This window comes from Eptesicus fuscus, chromosome 3, assembly GCF_027574615.1.
Source record: "Eptesicus fuscus isolate TK198812 chromosome 3, DD_ASM_mEF_20220401, whole genome shotgun sequence".
Lineage (NCBI taxonomy): Eukaryota > Metazoa > Chordata > Mammalia > Chiroptera > Vespertilionidae > Eptesicus > Eptesicus fuscus.
In genome coordinates, this window is record NC_072475.1 from 71,197,920 (window position 1) to 71,218,256 (window position 20,337).

Genomic DNA, 20,337 nt, shown 5'->3' on the forward strand with positions numbered 1-20,337 from the left:
GATCAGGCTGGTAGGCAGAAGCGGTTAGGGGCAATCAGGAAGGCAGGCAGGTAAGCAGTTGGGAGCCAGTGGTCCTGGATTGTGAGAGGGATGTCCTGGATTGTGAGAGCCAGTAGTCCTGGATTGCCCACCGGGATCGGGCCTAAACGGGCAGTCGGACATCCCTCTGGGGGTCCCAGATTGGAGAGGGTACAGGCTGGGCTGAGGGACAACCCCCCTCCATGCACGAATTTCGTGCACCAGGCCTCTAGTCCTATTATATAAAAACCCTGGGTTCGTCACATCCACAATGACCAGGAGGCTCGACCAACCGAAAGTCCTGCAGTCAGCGCAGGGTTGCTGTGGCGACCCAGCGCTGACTGCTACGGCTGCAGGCACGGTGTCCCAGCACTGACTGCTGAGAGGGCTGCAAATCAGGCCTGGAGAGAGGCCTAAAGAGAGAAGCAGGTTCTGATCCGTAGCTTCTATGGCAGCTGTTGATTAGCACTTGCCTCTCTCTTTCGCCCCTGGTCAGCAGCCGCACCTCCATTTCTTTCCAGGCCTCCATGGGGCTGCTGCTCAGCCCCACCTTTCTGATCAGGCCCCGTTGATAGGCCCAGAGATGCTGACTTGCATAGAAACCGACCAATCAGAACCAAATTGGCTGGCAGAGGAGGGCACTTGGGGGCAAGATCAGGCTTGCAGGGAAGGGCAGTTGGGGGTGATCAGGCAGGCAGATGCAGTTAGGGACAATCAGGCCAGCAGGGGAGAGCAGTTGGGGGTGATATCAGGCCAGCAGGGAAGGGCTGTTGGGGGCAAGATCAGGTTGGCAGGAGAGAGCAGTTGGGGGTGACTAGGCCTGCAGGGGAGGGCAGTTGAGGGCCATCAGTCGGGCAGGGGAGGGCAGTTGAGGGCCATCAGTCCGGCAGGGGAGGGCAGTTGGGGGGGATCAGGCTTGCAGGGGGGGCAGTTGGAGGTGGCCAGGCCAGCAGGGGAGGGCAGTTGGAGACGATCAGGCCAGCAGGGGAGGGCAGTTGGGAGCCATCAGGCCAGCAGGGGAGTGCAGTTGGGGGAGAGATCAGGCCAGCAGGGGAGGGCAATTGGGGGTGAGATCAGGCCGGCAGGGGAGGGCAGTTGGGGGCGACCAGGCCATCAGGGGAGGGCAGTTGGGGATGATCGGGCCAGCAGGGGAGCAGTTAGGTGTTAATCAGGCCGGCATGGGAGTGGTTAAGGGGTGATCAGGCTGGCAGCCAGAAGTGGTTAGGGGCAATCAGGCAGGCAGGCAGGTGAGCGGTTAAGAGCCAGCAGTCCCAGATTGTGAGAGGGATGTCTGACTGCCAGTTTAGGCCAGATCCCTGTAAGATTGGGCCTAACCTGGCAGTCCCCTGAGCAGTCCCAGATTGGAGAGGGTGCAGGCTGGGCTGAGGGACAACACCCCCAGTGCATGAATTTCATGCACTGGGCCTCTAGTGTGGTATATAAAACTGAAAGTAACAAACAATACTAACAAAAACTCATAAGTATAGCATTATGGTGGTTACCGGTGGGAAAGGGGAGTGAGGAGGTGGTTGAAAAGATTAAAGAGAGTCAAATATATGGTGACAGGAGACTTGACTTTGGGTGGTAAACACACAATGTAATATACAGATGATCTATCATAGAATTGTACATTTGAAACTTATATAATTTTATTAACTATTGTCATCCCAATAAATTTAAAATAAATTTTAGAAAGAAAAGCAAAAAAAAAAAAAAAAAGAAGGGATGCATATACCTACTTAATGATTCAAACCTTTGTGGTTATCAAATAAAGGAAGATTTATGAAAGTGTGTTGTAACCTAGTGGATTCTCTACTAATGTGAGATTATCATTGTTGAACAGTTTCTTTTTACTATTACTTATTTGGGGGATCAATTCCTTACATATCATTAAACCCCATCACTTCTTCATTCTCACCACAAACCTTTATAAAGTTTTTAACCATTTCAATGGTAGTTTTTTTTTAAAGCTGTGTATTTTGCCTTTTTACATTCATGTTTTTAAAATGTGACAAATATAGCCCTATCTGGTTCGGCTCTGTGGATAGAGCATCAGCTTGCAGACTGAAGGGTCCCAGGTTCACTTCTGGTCAAGGGCACATAGGGCTCCATCCCCAGTAGGGGTGTGCAGGAAGCAGCCTATCAATGATTCTCTCTCATAATTGATGTTTCTCTCTCTCTCTTCCTCTCCTTTCCTCTCTGAAATCAATAAAAATATATTTTAAAAATAAAATGTTACAAGTATAATTATTTATATTTTCCACTATAACTATATTAAACCTCTTTCAAGAACTTCTTGGATATCCAGAAGGTTACTGATTTTTTTCCCCTTCTAATTAAAGTGATAAAGTTCTCGTGTAGGAAATGTGGAAAATTTTGGAAAAATAAAGAAGAAATTTAAAACAACAATATTCAACTATCTATCTTAATACACACATTTGTATAGACATACAAATACTAATTTTTACCAAATTGGCCACCTAATAAATATATTCTTTTGGGAATGTTTTTCCACTTTACTATATGCTGGTAGCATGTGTTTTTGTAGATTATTAAATATATTTTTTGAAAACATGAATTTTACATTTTAATATACAATACATACATAATTATGAAGTCCAACACTAAAGCAAGCATTCATACATGCACTACACTACCCAACCTGAGAATTAGGCAATTGCAACACCCTGGAAGTCACCTGTGTGCTTCTCTGCTGCTGCCCCTTCCCACCCATGGGGACCCCTGGCCTCAAGGTTGTATATTATCAATCGCTTTTGTGTGTGTGTGTGTGTGTGTGTGTGTGTGTGTGTGTGTGTATGTGTGTGTGTTCACATATATATCTCCAAACAGTATATTACTATAGCTTGGTTTAGAGCTTTATACAAATGATATTATACTGCATTATACTTAGCAGTGAAATGAGTATTACAAAATAGTTTAAACTGTCCTCTACTGTTAGGTATTTAGAGATTTTTCTGCTTTTTTATCTTTACAAAGAAGTTGTTCATTAATCTGTGTGTATATACCCAATTATTTTCGTTGGAATAATTTCTAGAAATGAAATTGCTGGGTTAAAGTGTCAACACTTTTAAGGATTTTTTATAACCGTACATCAGAAAATATGTCCATGTTGAAGATTTTAATAAAACAATTCAAACCTACCTGGCTGATAATTATAACAGTACATCCTAAATAGCTTTCCATTTTAAATGGCAACAAGAAACACAAATGTCCCAGTGGCTTATCAAGTTAAATATCCAAAACAAACTTCCTCAGTATGTCTGACTCCCTGAAATATTTTCTGTTCTGTCACAGTGCGATATTACTATCCTCTTAGTTCCTAAGGCTAGAAACCTTAAAGACACCTTCTCTCTACTTCCCACCTCCACTTCAGCCACCCGACACTTCCCCTCAGTCAGTTCTCAAGTCCTGCTAGTTCTGTCTCTACACTGTTCCTCAAATCCATCCCTTCCCTTCCATTCTTACAAGCATTGCTCTGATTCAAACCCTGCTAATCTATCATGTGGACCATTATGCAGCCTCTTAACTGGCCTCCAACCTGTCTTTAGTCTCATGCCTCTCTAATATGTCCTTTATGCTGTTACTTTCTGTCTTGTCTTTAAAACTGATACCCAAAATCTCTGATAGCTCTCCATTATCTAATCTAATAATAGACAAATATGCAAATTGACCGCACCTTCGCTATACCTAAGCCACACCCACCAGCCAAGCCACGCCCACCAACCAATCAGGATGAGTATGCAAATTACCCCAACAAAGATGGCGGCTAATTTGCATATCAAGACAGTGTCCAAAGAAGCCAAGAGCTGCAGAAGGGAGTAAAGCTTCGAAGAAGCAAGCAAGCTGGGGGGGAGGAGAAGGGCGGGGCGGAGGCGGGGCTGGGGGCGAAGGGAAACGCGGGTGGGCTGGAGGAGAAGGCGGGGCCGGCGACAAGGGCGGAGCGGAGGCGGGGCCGGGGGCGAAGGGAAACGCAGGCGGGCTGGAGGAGAAGGCGGGGTGGGTGACAAGGGCGGAGCAGAGGCGGGGCCGGGGGCGAAGGGAAACGCAGGCGGGCTGGAGGAGAAGGCGGGGTGGGTGACAAGGGAGGAACGAAGGCGGGGCAGGGGAGAAGGGAAACGCGGGCGGGCTGGAGGAGAAGGCGGGGCGGGCGACAAGGGCAGAGTGGAGGCGGGGCCGGGGGCGAAGGGAAACGTGGGCAGGCTGGAGGAGAAGGTGAGGCGGGTGACAAGGGAGGAACTGAGGCGGGGTAGAGTGCAGCAGGAAATCCTATTGCAGGATTTTAACTGCAACGGGAAAGCTAGTCCACATGATAAAATCCATACTCCTTAGTTAAAGCCCTTGATCTAATTTAACCTCTCTTCAGCTTTGTGTCCTTGAGATTTACCCTCCCCACCTGACCCCATCCCAAGAACTTTGTGTTTTATATTCTAGCCAGCCTGGCCTACTTGCTCCCTATATATTTTCCTATTTTCTCCTTGTACTTGTTTCTTCCTCAACCTACAATACTCCTCTTCTATCCTCCCTGTTGAAATGCTTCTCATGCTTCAAGGTTCCACTGAAATGCCAGCTTCTCCATGGAGTTTAACGTCAATGTAAGTTATCCTAGTTATACATAGATGAGTCAGGCATGCTTGTGTCTCTTGAAGTACTTTGAATGTCAAATTGTGAAAACAATATTTTATTTGCTGGATAGAAAATGCTGGGTAGAAAAAGCAGAGCACCAACTATTTTAAACACATCACTTACAATAAATAAAAGAACTAAAGTGTGTGTGTGTGTGTGTGTGTGTTGTGTGTGTGTGTGTGTTTATATGTACATGTGGACAGATACAGAGACTGATAGGAATACTTGAGCTACAATTCTTTTTGGAATCAGGCAGGATGAGTACTTTAAAAATTAATTATATAATTAAACTCATCAGGTTTATTTTATCTGTGAAGATGATTGCTTGGACTTGAACAGATGTCCATTTTGAGACTTAACCCCCATTTGGTCCAGCTGCAGCCTCTTCCCTGTTCCAGTGTTGACTGCTGAGTTGGAGGGGCCTGTTCCTTGCCAGATCTATCTAGTCAAAGTGACAGGCGGTGGACAGTCCCTTGAAGTGTAAAAGGAAAATACTGCACTAGATGACTGTTAAATGGATGGTAGATGATCTTTCAGGTCCTTTCCAGCTCTCATATTCTGAGATACCTTTTGATCATGAGACAGAAAAATGCTTAAGGACAAAGAAAAATACTGATTTGGTCTCTGTTCTAGCACCTTCAGTGATGTCAAGTAGCCAATTGTTCCTTTTATTAACTCTGAACTGCCAAAATGTACTGTGTGGGGATTTAGTACATTTGGCTCTGGACCCAAGTGTACCACTATCTTTGTGGCCTGGGCGTGCCGCTTTCTGTCATCGGGCCTCCATTTGCTTATCTGAGAAGTGATAAAGGTGAGACTAGATGCTCTGTGAGGTTCCTTGCAGCTTTCCTATAATTTTATAATTGGTATGTCTAATGTGCCCAAGGATTTTTTACCCTATAAGTACTTCCCCATATTTCAAAGTTAAGATGTTAGTAGAATGGAACTAGTCACAAAATATTTTTCTCTTCACAAAATACTGTAGATAGCAAAGCGGAGTGGGTATGGGTGATAGAGGAGTATCTTGGTTCCATCACTTCTACTTACCATAATATTTGTTCTCTTATAGTGGGTATTTCTCAAGTCTTAAAATTATTACCAGTGGTAAGGTAAACCAAAAATTTTGAAGATACCTTGTAGGAAATTAAGATTTTGGAGTAGGTTTCAAATATGCACACTAATTCAGATCAGTCTAGTAATAGTACAAAATATCTCAAAATATATGAACTCTAAAAATCATTATAAACTTCCTTTCTTAAGAGAGACTACAAAGTCTTACTGAAGAAGAGGGCCCCATTTTATTTCCAAGGGACAAGCTAATATTTGATATATGAGACTTGATTCCAGCATTAATTCTAGCAAACATAATTGTTACTGCTTAAACAAGTATTTCTTTTCTAGTAATTAGATTTCTTTTTCATTTTGATGGATAGTCATAAATATTAACCACCAACAGTGCAGGAATAATTTATATTCAAATTGTCAGACATCACTCTGTGAACACATAAAATAATTTACATTTACTTAGAACCTTTTATCTTAAAGTGCTCTACACGTATTTCTTTATAATCTGATTGCAATCTATATATAGGACTCCCACCTGAAATAAGGCAGCAACCAAAGTAATTAAAATGAAGTATACAACTTCAAAAAATATGTAGACAAAAGAAAGAAATGTTTTTCATTTGTTCCTATATGCTCTTATGCCTATAGGATTGGAGAATCCATGTTGACCAAATGCACCAGCACAAAAGTGGAATTGAGTCTGCTCTAAAGGAGACCAAGGTATGTGAATATACATTGACTCTTCTGTGGAACACCTATTAAGGGAGAACATGAAAGAAAAAAGACACAAATCTTGCCCTTGAGGAGCTTACTTATTTGAATGTATTATATTATATTTCCACAGCCCTAAACACTTAAACCAACTGAAGAAAGGTAACTTTATATAAAAGTGGTATAATATATATTATTACATATATTAGATATGTAGTTAATATATATCTATACTAATAAAAGAGTAATATGCTAATTAGATCGGGAGACCTTCCGGACGTCCTTCCAGACAAAGCCATGGTGGTAGGGCCGAGGCAGAGGCGGTTAGGGGTGATCAGGCTGGCAGGGGGGTGGCAGTTGGGGTTGAGCAGGCCAGCAGGGGGAGGGCAGTTGGGAGTGATCAGGCTGGCAGGGGTGCAGTTGGGGGCAATCAGGCTGGCAGGGGGGCACTGTTGAGGGCAAGCAGGATGGCAGGGGGGTAGTTGGGGGTGAGTAGGCTGGCGAGAGAGGTCAGTTGGGGGCAAGCAGGCCAGCAGGGGGGAGCAGTTGGAGGCTATTAGGCTGGCAGGGGGGCAGTTGGGGGCAATCAGGCCAGTGGGGGGGGCAGTTGGGCATGATCAAGCTGGTGGAGGGGCAGTTATGGGCAAGAAGGCTGGCAGAGGGGTAAGTTGTGGGCGAGCAGGCTGGCGAGGGGGGGATTTGGGGGCGAGTGGGCCAGCTGGGGGGGGCAGTTGGGGGCAATCTGGCTGGCAGGGGGCAGTTGGGAGCAATCAGGCCGGCAGGGGGGGAAGTTGGGAGCGAGCGGGCTGGTGGGGGGGCAGTTGGGGGAGACAGGCCAGCAGGGGGGGACAGTGGGGGGTGATCAGGCCAGTGGGGGGGCAGTTGTGGGTGAGCAGGCCAGTGTGGGGGTAGTTGGGGGCGAGCAGGCCAGCTGGGGGAACAGTTGGGGGTGATCAGGCTGATGGGGGTTCAGTTAGGGGCAAGCTGGCCGGCAGGGGGCATTTGGGAGCAATCAGCCCGGCAGGGAGGGACAGTGTGGGGGGGTGATCAGGCTGGCAGGGGGAGCAGTTAAGGGTGATCAGGCCAGAAGGGGGTGGCAGTTGGGGGTGATCAGGCCAGCAGGCAGAGTGGTTAGGAGTGATCAGGCAGGCAGGCAGGTAGGTGAGCAGTAGGAGCCAATGGTCCTGGATTGCAAGAGGGATGTCCAACTGCCAGTTTAGGGTCGGACATCCCCTGAGGGGTCCCAGATTGAAGAGGGTGCAGGCCGAGCTGAGGGACACCTTTCCTCCCCCCCCCCCCTTGTGCACAAATTTCGTGCACCGGGCCACTAGTATGTTAATTATATATACATATATACATATATACGTATATACGTATATATGTATATATAATTAATATATATAGTATATATATTAGTAATCCAATATAATAAAGAGTTAATATGGCTGTCCCCATGTGGTCACAAGATGGCCAGAAAGGGAGGGCAGTTGTGGACTATCAGGCCAGCAGGGGAGGGCATTTAGGGGTGACCAGGCCTGCAGGGAAGGGCAATTGGGGGCCGCCAGGCCAGCAGGGGAGGGCAGTTGGGGGAGACCAGGCCGGCAGGGGAGGGCAGTTGGGGGCGACCGGGCTGACAGGGGAGGGAAGTTGGGGGCGATCGGGCCAGCAGGGGAGGGCATTTGGGGGCGACCGGGCTGACAGGGGAGCAGTTTGGCATTGATCAGGCTGGCATGGAGTGGTTAGGGGGTGATCAGACTGCTAAGCAAAAGCAGTTAGGGGCAATCAGGCAGGCGAGTGGTTAGGAGCCAGCAGTGCTGGATTGTGAGAGAGATGTCCGACTGCCAGTTTCCGATCCCTGTGGGATTGGGCCTAAACCGGCAGTCGGACATCCCCCAAGGGGTCCCAGATTGGAGAGGGTGCAGGCTGCACTGAGGGACACACCCCAGTGCACAAATTTCGTGTACCCGGCCTCTAGTATGTATCTGTATATATAATCTGTATATATAAAAGGCTAATATACAAAGTGTCCCTGTAGGAGTTCCAATGGGAGATCAGGAGTTCTATCGCTCACTATGATGTGCGCTGACCACCAGGGGGCAGTGCAGAATGAAGGAAGGCCCCAGCCAGCAGCCAGGGAAGGGAGGCCCCAGCCAGTAGCCTGCAGCTAAGGAATGGAGGCCCTGCCTGGCACCTGACAGCTGGGGAAGGGAGGCCCTGGCTGGCAGCCAGAAGGAAGGCCCCAGCCAGCAGCCGGAAGGCCCTAATCGGCCCTGATTGCCGGCCAGGTCTAGGGATCTGCCTGTGCACGAATTTCGTGCACTGGTCCTCTAGCATAATAATGAAAGTGTAATATGCTAAATAGATTGGAGGTCCTTCCTTCTGGACAAATCTGCGGCAGACGGGCTGAGGCAGAGGCTGCAGAGGTCCCTGGCCACGGCAGCAGGTGGAAGATGTGGGCTGAGGCCTAAGCCGTCAGTCGGACATCCACCGAGGGCTCCTGGACTGTGAGAGGGCACAGGCCAGGCTGAAGGACCCCCAGCCGAGTGCACGTATTTCATGCACTGGGCCTCTAGTGTGTGTGTGTGTGTGTGTGTGTGTGTGTTGTGTGTGTGTGTTGTGTACACACACTAATAAAAGAAAAGATGCAAATTGACCATACCCTTGTGACACCCACCAGCCAATCAGGAGTGGGTATGCAAATTAACCCAACAAAAATGGCGGGTTAATTTGCATACACAGTCACTGAGTGGCCAGGGGCAGGTGTTGTGCACCAACCCAGGCTATTCCGCACCGACAGGCCTCTGGGCAGTGTAGGAAGGCAGAAAGGTGGCTCTGGGCCGGAGTGAAGGCAGTTCCGGCAGCCAGGGGAAGGAAGGCCCATTCTTGCACGAATCTTTGTGCATCAGGCCTCTATTATATATATATGTAATCAGAGAGAAACATTTCATCATTCTTCCCTCTCTGAATCCCAAGGAATAACAGAGTGCCAGGCCAGTCAAGCCTAGAATCCATAGCTTCCCCAGGCTTGCTGCCCTTCCAGAAATAAGGACTTTTAGAGTATACCACAAAGAAGCAAAATTTGAATGAGAATTTGTGGGTCTCAGAATAGAGCTATGTTTAATGATCTACTTCCAACTGGACTATTCCAACCTTGTTTGAATTGTGCTAGAAGAAAGTCATGTTATTCCCTTACCTACTTGTATTATGAACTTCACATAAAGCAAATTTCACTCACATCTATTCTAGATATGCATTGAAATGAATAAATTGACTAACACTGCCAGGTGCCATTTTATTTTAATATTCTGAAAATTGACTATATTTCTCACTGCAGACTTCTTTTGTTATTAAAAATTTCAAACTGTCTTCTTTATCACAAGTGGTTGAGGATTTGTGGGATGGATTGAGGGAAATTTAATCCATTTTAAACTTTTTTATTTTTGAAAAATATGTGAAATTTTTTATCTACTAAAGTCACATGGGATTTCTAGGGATTTTTGGACAAACTCCATAATGAAATTGGAAGGACTCTGGAGAAGATCGGCAGCCGAGAAAAGTACATCAATAGTCAGCTTGAGCACTTGGTTCAAGAATATCGTGCAGCTCAAGCTCAGCTGAGTGAGGTAACTTAAGAATGATATCCAATTAATAACCCTAATCCTTAAGCTTGACACAGCACTTTTCGTTGGAAAATTGTGAAATGTATTTCACAAACATCAATGCAGTATGTCCATGCTTAACATTGTTGACAGCTTCTTGGAAACTGCAATTTTAAGCAAAATGATGTGTAAAAAAAAACAATTTTTTAGAACTGTGCCGTAGAACTTAACTCTTATTTCTATCAATTAGCTTAGGGTAAAATTGGTTAAGACCACAGTTTCCAAGAACCTATCGATGGACAACATTAAGTGAGGACTTACTGTATACTGATTCTCTGCCCACTTTAGGAAGCAAGTGAGGCAATAAAACTTGTCATTTCCATATTACATGTGTTAGAAATGATCTCCTAGAAGTCTTTAAAGAATTTCTTCATTTGATTTAAATAAATGAAGGCATATATTTTGGAGAATATGACAGAACAGGAACAGGCTATCAGGACACCTAGTTTTGATTCTCTCTGCTATTAATTTACCATATGAGTGGGAGGATGAAGAATAGTATACATTTACATATGTCAGAGGGGAAAGACATTCTTGCCATAATGACTTACAACCATGTAATAAGCATTATGAAAGCAAGACACGTTCAAAGACAAGCAGTTTAATTAATGAAATGAGCAAATTTTTTAATCCTTTCAAAGTTTTAGAATTTCAACCAAAAAATAAAGCCTTCAGCCTTTGAGAGCAGCAGTTATTGTCCCAGAAGTGGGGATCTAAAGGCTTTCCTTTGAGATTTATGCCCCCTCCTTCCTGATGTTGAAGAATAATAGTAAGAACCACTTGCAAATGTCAGTTGAAGGCATATATTTTTTCTTTCAGCAGACAAGGTTAAGGGAGAAAAATATGAAAATAAACTTAACATACTTCTGTACTTTCAGAAGTTCTCAAAGACCAAGCAGAAAGTAATCTTTACCTTTTTATTGTTATTTGTTTATTTCTTCAGATACACATCTATTCATGGATACTTTTACTTTTAAAATGCTGTAAAAGTCTGACTAAAGCCACCATGTATCTCTCAAACTTTGCTATTAAATAATTGATTGTTAAATTAGCTCCCCCAAACATATTGCATCCTGTCATACTGTTTGTTAATCCTTATTAATTGCTGATCCTGATGCTCTATTATGATTGATTTTTTAAAACTGGTTTCCTCTACATAGCACACAAATTAGATCGACCAAGAGCCTCTCTCCTAAACTGTAAAATAATGGCTGAGGACAGTTTTTATTGTGAACCATGCCCGTACCAGTTACACAGACAATATGTGAAGGTTAAAGTAGTTTATCATTTTATAGTGCTTTATTTAAATACATGGTGCCTATTAAGGACATAAAATAACTACAGTTAAATGTCACTTCCACAAATGTGTTCACAAATGAGGGGAGGGTTGTCACAAAATGATATGCAGAAATAGCAAACACCAGGAGGTCATATTTAAGTAATCTGTTTCTGTGGTGAATTTGTCATTAAACAAAATGTTTTCTCTCTCAGGCAAGGGAGCGATACCAGCAAGGAAATGGCGGAGTGACTGAGAGGACCAGACTGCTGTCTGAGGTACATGCTGTGTGCTCTTGCAGACTCCTCACCTATCACACGAGCCAGCTGTTCAGAGCCCTGATGCTTTAATACTGCTACACCTTGCGTTGTTTCAATAATTATTTCTGTGGCTTTGAATTTTTCTTTAGGAGAAAATTTCTAATTTTTTTTAATCAATGAATCAATTATGTATACATATCCTACTTGTTTCCATAAACTGCCTGAAGTTCTATTAAATTGAACATAAAACCTGATGATAATATTAGCAAATTTATAACCTTCCTTAACTTTCTTAAACATAATGATTATACTAGATATATAGAAGAGTAGGTAGAGCATTGGCTTAAATATCTATAACAGCTTTTAATGTTAGTCTGCGAGATCCAAGATTTGTTTTCAGTGATCATTGATAATGTGTATGTGATACTGAGTATTTCTCTCTCTACAAATTGGGAGTGGCATGGAACCCTTGCCTTCTGAGAACTCTTGGGGAAAAAATAGTATATTTATTTTCATCATCTTGAAAGAGAACTAAAACCTAATATCTATTCCCATTTTTTCACTGAAGAGCTGAGAGAGAAAAAAAATACCTTTAATAAGGTCAATAGCCAATGTGGGACTAAAATCCAGGATTATCTTTTATTACAATCCAGTATAATTATCACAAAATTTTCTATATAATACAATTAAGCTTCTTGTATAGACATTATTTGAGAAGTAAATGGTGATTTTAAAATATAAAAAATATCACTTTGAAAATATTTATACTTTAATCCTGTGGAGCTTCTAGGCAAATTAAATATTATATAGAAATGAAGTGCTCACTGAGGTTGAGTAAATTAACACTTGAAGGGAGTCCAGGGAGTCATTCAGTTCTTTCAGAGTGGATAGTTATCCTCAGGTGTAACATTTCAGGTGCTGGAAAAAATTAATTTGCTTTACTTGGATGATTACCTTCTTCCCAAGGAAGTTTTTATTCACTGATATGATAAAAAAATAAAGCCCACTAAGTTATAATAATTATGCTTAGTTCTAGATTATATAAAATTTTTCATTTTTTTCACGATGGTATTTCCTACCTATATCAATGCTATTTTGGATGTTTGTTAATAATAGTTGTATAATTTTGAGGATGTAGTTGTATAATTTTGAGTATTATGTGAAGTACAGATAAGAACCAATATGATAGCAGAGTATGTCTCTTGGAGTTCATGGTTTGGATAGAGCAGATAGAATATTTTTATACATAGCCATATGGTATACACATTATTTTTAGTGTGCTATAGAGATAAAGGTGGCATATTCTCTTATAAAACTGTAATGTTAAGGAAGATATCTCATAAACCTTTAGAAACCCAAAATCTTTTTAGACTACTTATGCTATTTTAATTAATAACTGATTATTAGAGACTGGCAGGGTAGATGCTATGAGATAACTACACTGAATGGCCAGATTATTATGATCTCTGAATGCATAATAATCTGGCCACTCAGTATATATATATTGGAGGCCCGGTGCATGAATTTGTGCATAGGTTGGGTCCGGCCAGCCTGGCCAGGGGGAGGAGACATGGGAGGTTAGCCGGCCTGCCTGCTGGTTGAACTCCTGGTCGATGGGACAATTTGCATATTAGCCTTTTATTATATAGGATATACACTGAGTGGCCAGATTATTATGCATTCAGAGATCATAATAATCTGGCCACTCAGTGTATAAGGTTTGAGACAACAGTTTAGTTTTTATTATTCTACTAGAGGCCCGGTGCATGAAAATTCATGCACTGGAAGGGGGGGTGCCTCAGCCTGGCCTGCCCCCTCTCACAGTCTGGGACCCCTCAGGGGCAGGAGGTGACACGGCAATCAGGGGAAGGCGATGCCCCCATCACACCACTGCTGTTGACACTGCCCGGCAGCACAAGCCTCGGCCAGCCCTGGTTACCTGAGCCTTGGGCGGCCCTGGGTGGCAGGGCAGCTGCCATCCGAGGCTTGCCTGTGCCTTGGGCCAGCCCTTGGTGGCTGAGGGGCTGAGGGGACTGGGGGACTCTGGAGGCAGGAGTGCGGAGCAGCTGGGCCCACCTGGGGGCAGGCCCGGCCTTGCCGCGCACCTGCCACCCCGGAGGGGCTGAGGGGACTGGGTGCCACCATCTTGTGGCTGTGGGCACCGACATCTTTGAGGGCGTGACAGTCAATTAGCATATTCCCTCCTATTGGCTGTGGATGCCACCATCTTTTGTGATGGCATGAGAGTCAATTAGCATATTCCCTCTTTATTAGATAGGATCATGTTACCACCTGCGGAAGTTACTGAGGAAGTAATTTCGTGTACTTAACGTTAGGAGCACTCTCAGAAGATAAAAAGCTTTGTATGGCTGCATACTTTATCTTATTCAAATTATATCCAGAATACTCCTAATATCTCTATAGTCTTTATGTGTATATTATTTCTAAGTTTTTTAATGCAGCCTTTAAACATTTTGAAAGTTTACTAAAATTCATTGCTCATAAAAAAATTTTTTTCAATGAAAGGTTACCGAAGAACTAGAAAAAGTAAAGCAAGAAATGGAAGAAAAAGGTAGCAGTATGACTGATGGTGGTAAGTACACACTCATTTTAAGAAGAAAATGAGCAAGAGAAGATGGTAATAATAAGTAGGGCATCTGCTTTTTAAAATGAATGTGTTAGGGAGAGGGATATGGTGCCAAAATGATGTCTGATAGTATACTGTTTTCCTTATAAATCAGCTGAGAAGAGCCATTTTAACTATATGTAGGGTTTTTTCCATTCAAATGAAGTGGGAAATATTTATGCACTTTGTTGTGTCAATTTAAAAAAAAAATATTTTGGTCTGTTTTCATCAAATGAGCTTCATTATCCCATTTTATGTACAAAAGAGCACTAAGTGTATGCCCAAATGACACACAGGCAGTGATCTGATGACCTCTGGGTTTTTTTCCTCTTCCCCTATAGACCTGACTGGACAGAGGTCAAATAGAGAAGAATTAATAATCCTTCAGTAATCATCCTCCATCATGAGCTAGTTATTTTGACCTGGCCCAGTAGTGATTGCCTAAGGCCCTTCTATGCTCTAGAAAGATTTTCTAGTGATACTAGAGGCCCGATGCATGAAATTCATGCAAGAGGCTCGGCCCTCGCAGCCCCAGCTTCGTCCAGAAGGTGATCCGGATGGTCGTTCTGCTGTTCGATCTAATTAACATATTAGCTCTTTATTATATAGGATATACTGAGCCATCTTTCAAAAAGGGATACATAGGGGTTTTGCAGTATGGTTGAATGAACCCATTATATCTCAAAGATAATTCTTTCTTTTCCTTTTCTTCCACTGTAACCATTTCCTTTCAGACATATGTACCAATCCATAAAAATATTGAAGACATCCCTAAACCACCTGGTTAGCAACTCTTTCCATAGAAAAGACAGGAAGTTCAGCCTTAGTACTTCAAATCCTGTATCATTTCCCATCCTATAAATCTCAGGTGGTTAAAATGCCACAGCAAAATGGTGTGAATGTCAGTAAGTTGCTGGCTGTTTTTAACCCTATTTTTGGCTTAAGACAAAGTGGGGGAAGTGTTATACAACTCTGTAATATGATGCTACTCCAAATAAATATTTTTATTCCATGTTATTTTCATTCTGCAGCTCCTTTGGTAAAGATTAAACAGAGCTTAACAAAGCTGAAGCAGGAAACTGTTCAGATGGACATTAGAATCGGTGTTGTGGAACACACATTACTCCAATCACAGCTGAAGGAGAAATCGAACATGACTAGGGACATGCATGCAACAATCATTCCAGAATCTGCAATGGGTTCTTATTAAAACATATTAGTATGGTGTTTTTTGTGTGCTTCTGATTAGTTGGTTTTTTATATCAAATCATATTACATGTTGCATATTTCAAAACACAATTATAACTCTTAAAGCATGTTCGATGAGTATTTTTATATACACACACATATTGTATTATGGTGATTATGGATGGTTAAAGCCTTAAAATTAATATAGTATTTAATAAAGTAATGAAAAATTATCACTTTCAAAGCAGCTTTAATTAATCATTAAATATGTTAAAATCCCCACTTGTTGCTTCGTTCTTTTTCTTGTTCCTGTGTAAGCCGGTGTATGTGACCCATGCTTTCTGTAGCTCTGTTGCTGCTCTCACTACATGGACCTTCGGCACAGCCTGACCAACTTTAGGCCGGTCACCTCTGCGGAGATCACAAGTGCGTCTGCACCCAGAGGCAGCTAACAGCCCAGACTTATGTTGCATCAGCTTTATGGTTACTTGAAATTACTTAAGAAAAAACTTCAATGTCCTTATTAACATTTGCCAGGAGATAGCCCACATTTATTTATTTAGAAAGTTCTGGTGGTAAATTTTGATAAGAATACTATGTATAGAACAACAAAAATAATAAAATCCCTTTCTCATCCTTTATCCTAGTGTTTTCTACCTCAAATTTTTTTTAGCCTTTACTTTCTAGACATATACTCTTAACACTTTTTCTTTCCTTCAAACTCTAGTTTAAATTTGATAAAAGAAAATTTATGTATAAGTTCTGTTAGTCAAGAGGGTGGCATTCAATACAATGGCAAATAATCTGGTTTATTTACTGTATAAGGAAGAAGGGGAATCCATCATGTGACAATAGGCAGTTTGAGAGAGTCCAAACTTTTCCCCTTTCTTTGTGGTTATTGGGAGGGGCGTAGTAAAATGGAACTTAACTTTGGTCTCACAAGCAAACATTGATTCCCCTAGAGTTTATTTGCATAGGTATTGTCATAGCTAAGCAGTTTTTTGATGAATTCAGTCAATGTAGAGGACCCTTCTAGATAAATCAGAGCTCTCCATAAAATGTATGTTTGCTCAGAAGCAAATTGCGTTGTTCATTTAATGCAAACACACAGTAATCTAGGCACTCTTCCAGTGAGTAGTGTGAGCAGCCCATTTTTACTTCCTTCTCTGAAATAATCCAGTTTACTTGGTTTGCTCTGGGGGCCCTCTCTCTGTTCCCAGAGAACACTGTGAATACCTCTAATGTAGAACTTACTGTACTACATTAGAATTATTTTTTTCTTTTGCCCTCTCTTCTAGATTAATATGCTTGAGTATAGGGAGAAAGTCTTTTTCACTCCCATATTTGTAGCCAAGTACCTAGCAGATAGAGTGTGTGTTGGTAAGTGGATGGGTTATGCTGTTCCAGAGTATCTCATAGCTCCTATTCTACAGCCTGGCAAGTGTAATGACTATGAGCTTGAAACAGTTTCAAAAGAGTAATTATAAATGATAGGTTTTTCCCTGTGGTGGTAGGTTGGAATTGGAAACATTAATATGAACTCATGTTTTTTTTATACATATAGGTTAATAGAAATAACTAGAAATTCATGTACACATATATAAATATATTTACTTTTGTCCTCTGAGGGCCTAGAAGCAGTGACAGCCCAGTAACAATGAGAATACCTAGCGTTCAGATCTTGTTTTCTAAATTTTCTACTTAGAAAAAGGAGGGTGGCCGAAACCGGTTTGGCTCAGTGGATAGAGCGTCGGTCTGCGGACTGAAAGGTCCCAGGTTCGATTCTGGTCAAGGGCATGTACATTGGTTGCGGGCCCATCCCCGGTAGGGGGTGTACAAGAGGCAGCTGGTCGATGTTTCTCTCTCATCGATGTTTCTAGCTCTCTGTCCCTCTCCTTTCCTCTCTGTGAAAAATCAATAAAATATATTTTAAAAAAAAGGAGGGTGCTTCTTAGAAAATTACGGATCCCTAGCCTGGGGCAGAGAAAGGACAAAATGAGCCTCAGATATCTTGCTCTGTTAAAAACTAAGGTAATGCTCAAGGAATGATGGGAAAACAATCTAAAAAAAATTAAGATTGAGGTATATTCCACCATCCAATCTGGGATAATTAAGCATGAAAGTAAAGGATTACAGTAATGAATTCCAACCCATAGAATAACACAAGAAACTATGTGTCTATACAGATAGAAATAAATGAATCAAAGGGAGAAGAGAAGAATCTTAAAATAAAAAGACAGCTAATGTAAGAGGAATACTATAATTAGAAATCATCATCTGACAACTACTATAGTAATAATTGTTTTGAGCAAGAATCATCAATGGATACTAAAACTAGTAGATAAAAGTTTAATGGAAAGCTAAATATCTACATTGTCTCAGAGTAAATTGTACACTTTAAAGTAGAAAATCCTGGCAGACACCACTTTAACTTAGTGATCAAAAGTTAATATCACTAGTAGTGAACAAATAGGCATCACGTGTCTCGTGAAAAGGGTACACACTTGTGTAGTTACTGCTGAAAGTGCATAACTTGAATCCCATCATGGGGAAGCATCAGATGAATCCAGTGGAGGGACACTGTAGGAAATGGCCTGTATTCTTAGAAAATGATAATAAGATCATAAAAAAATACAGAAACTCTCTCAAATTAGAGGAGACTAAAGAGACATTATTAGATGTCCTGTGTGAGGAAAAAAAATTATTTTTGCTGTTATAAAGGACATTCTTGAGACAACAGGTAAAATTAGAATAAGGTCTATAGATTAATAGATTTAATAGTGTGAAATCAGTGTTAATTTTTTGTGTTTGTACTGTAGTCATGTAAGAAAATATTTGGAAACAAAGTAGAATTGTGTCAGCAGTTTACTCCCAAGAGGTTCAGGGAAAAATACTGTGTGTGTGTGTGTGTGTGTGTGTGTGTGTGTGTGTATGTGTGTGTGTTTAACACATGTATATAGAGAAATGGAGAATGATAAAGAAAATGTGGTGAATTGTTAATGTTTTGGGAATCTGGAGGAAGAATATATAGAAATCCATGCACATGTAAATAATTTTTTAAAATATGTATTTGTTGATTTCAGAGAGAGGAAGGGATAGGGCGAGAGAGAAACATCAATGGGAGAGAGAATAATTGATGAGAGAGAATAATTGATCAGCTGCCTCCTGCATGCCCCCCTACCAGGGAGCTAGCCTGCAATCTGGACATGTGCCCTGCCCGAGAATTGGACCATGACCTCCTAGTTCATGGATTGATGCTCAACCATTGAGCAACACTGGCCGGGCTCCATTGCACATTTTAAAATAATTTTTTGTAAGTCTGAAATTATTTCAAAATGTAAAAAACAATGGTTCTTAGAAAGTATATACTTTATACAGAAGTTAGTCTCCCTCTGACTCAAATAATCAACTTGTTGAAGTAATATGACTTTTTGAATAAAATTATATAGCCCATTTAATACATCTTAAACATACAATTTTATAATCATTGATTCATTGATTATAAAACCAAGTAGAAACAATTTTTTGACAATTCTAAGGAAGTTTTTTTCCCTACTGCCCTTTAATTTATCTATGTCAGCATTTACCATGACTTTACACAAAAGCAAAAGTTTCTATAACCAGCAAATTTGAAAAATGCTGTACAAGTTTCATTTTCTTCATGTCTTCCTGCCTATATTGTGAATCTGCAAGCAGCAAATGTAGTTCCATTATATTTTTACAAATAGGTAACCAGAGACTCCTAACAATGGAGAATGCAGATTTAGATAAATAAGTGTGTAAAATCAGTATACAAATCTGAGATTATTTTCCAACCTTTTATTAGAACCAGCGGACCTACTTAGGAAGATAAGAGACACATGACACACTGATTCATAACCCGCCTTGGTTAACAAACAGGCGGTAATCCTTGAATGGTTGGGAAACTTTGTACAGAACCTAGGATTTCATGGCCAACTGTTTTTCTTCTTAAAACACTTCTATGCCAGCTCAAAAAATTGTGTGTGTTTTTTTCCCTCAAAGGCAGTCTTTATTATGACAATGCAGTTAAATGTAGTTAGAATGCACTGCCCTATTTTGAGGTCAGCTAGCATTGTCATAGCTATATATTTTTGAAAAGCTAATGTGACCAACAACCAAGTCATAAATCCTTAATTTTTATATTTAAAAAGAAGGAATGGCATTTTAAAGGGTAAAAAGCAAACTTGGATTCACTAGATTATTGGTGTTTTTTTACAAGCTTTTTTTTTTTTTTACAGGAGAGAGAAGAGCAAGAACCATGCTCATCTTAATGTCTCCTAAGTTACATATCTCAAGCATCAGCTTTCCATAATGTGTGCTTTTAATACAGCTTTGGAGAGTTCAAATCTGTGATTCGCCGACTCACCATCAGGGCCTTATTTCAGGGTCCCCTTAGGCCCCTCCATGTCTTGCTCTTACACTGCTAAGTATACTACAAGGACTCCTCCAGTTGACAATCAGATCATACCCTACAGCCTACCAACTGCTCCTTCGCATCCTCAACTTGAGAAATTGTCCCACAGGCTTAAAGATCCATACATAGCCCTTTCTCTATGGGTCAGTGTAGTTAACTAGTTAGTGGAAAGCATTCTCTAGGCTAGCAACTTCTGAAGTTCCTAACTCTGGTTGGGCATCAAAATCAAGTAGGAAAATTTTTTTTTTTAACAACACCCAATTTCCCAGCACTCTTCCCCCTCAATTTTTATTAAAGAGATTCTGAGTGGGACTAGGGGGTGATGTCAGAAATTTTAAAAAGCTCCTCTGGTGATTGCTCCAGCTAATCTAAGAATTCCTTTGAGGACCTACCCCTCTAGAAATTTTCTCTGGTTATAAGTACACAGACATAGCATCTTAGATCTGAAAAGTTCT

General features: G+C 41.6%; 1 protein-coding gene across 1 annotated transcript in view; it reads left to right on the plus strand.

Moving 5' to 3' along the window:
- Positions 1-15,486, plus strand: part of IFT57 (intraflagellar transport 57) — a 73,713-nt gene extending 58,227 nt beyond the window's left edge. The window contains exons 7-11 of the mRNA XM_008146585.3: positions 6,376-6,447; positions 9,930-10,061; positions 11,589-11,651; positions 14,160-14,226; positions 15,291-15,486. Coding sequence (XP_008144807.1) covers positions 6,376-6,447; positions 9,930-10,061; positions 11,589-11,651; positions 14,160-14,226; positions 15,291-15,469 — 513 coding nt within the window. The 3' untranslated portion in view covers positions 15,470-15,486. The remainder of the gene's footprint in view (positions 1-6,375; positions 6,448-9,929; positions 10,062-11,588; positions 11,652-14,159; positions 14,227-15,290) is intronic.
- The last annotated feature ends 4,851 nt before the right edge of the window (positions 15,487-20,337 follow it).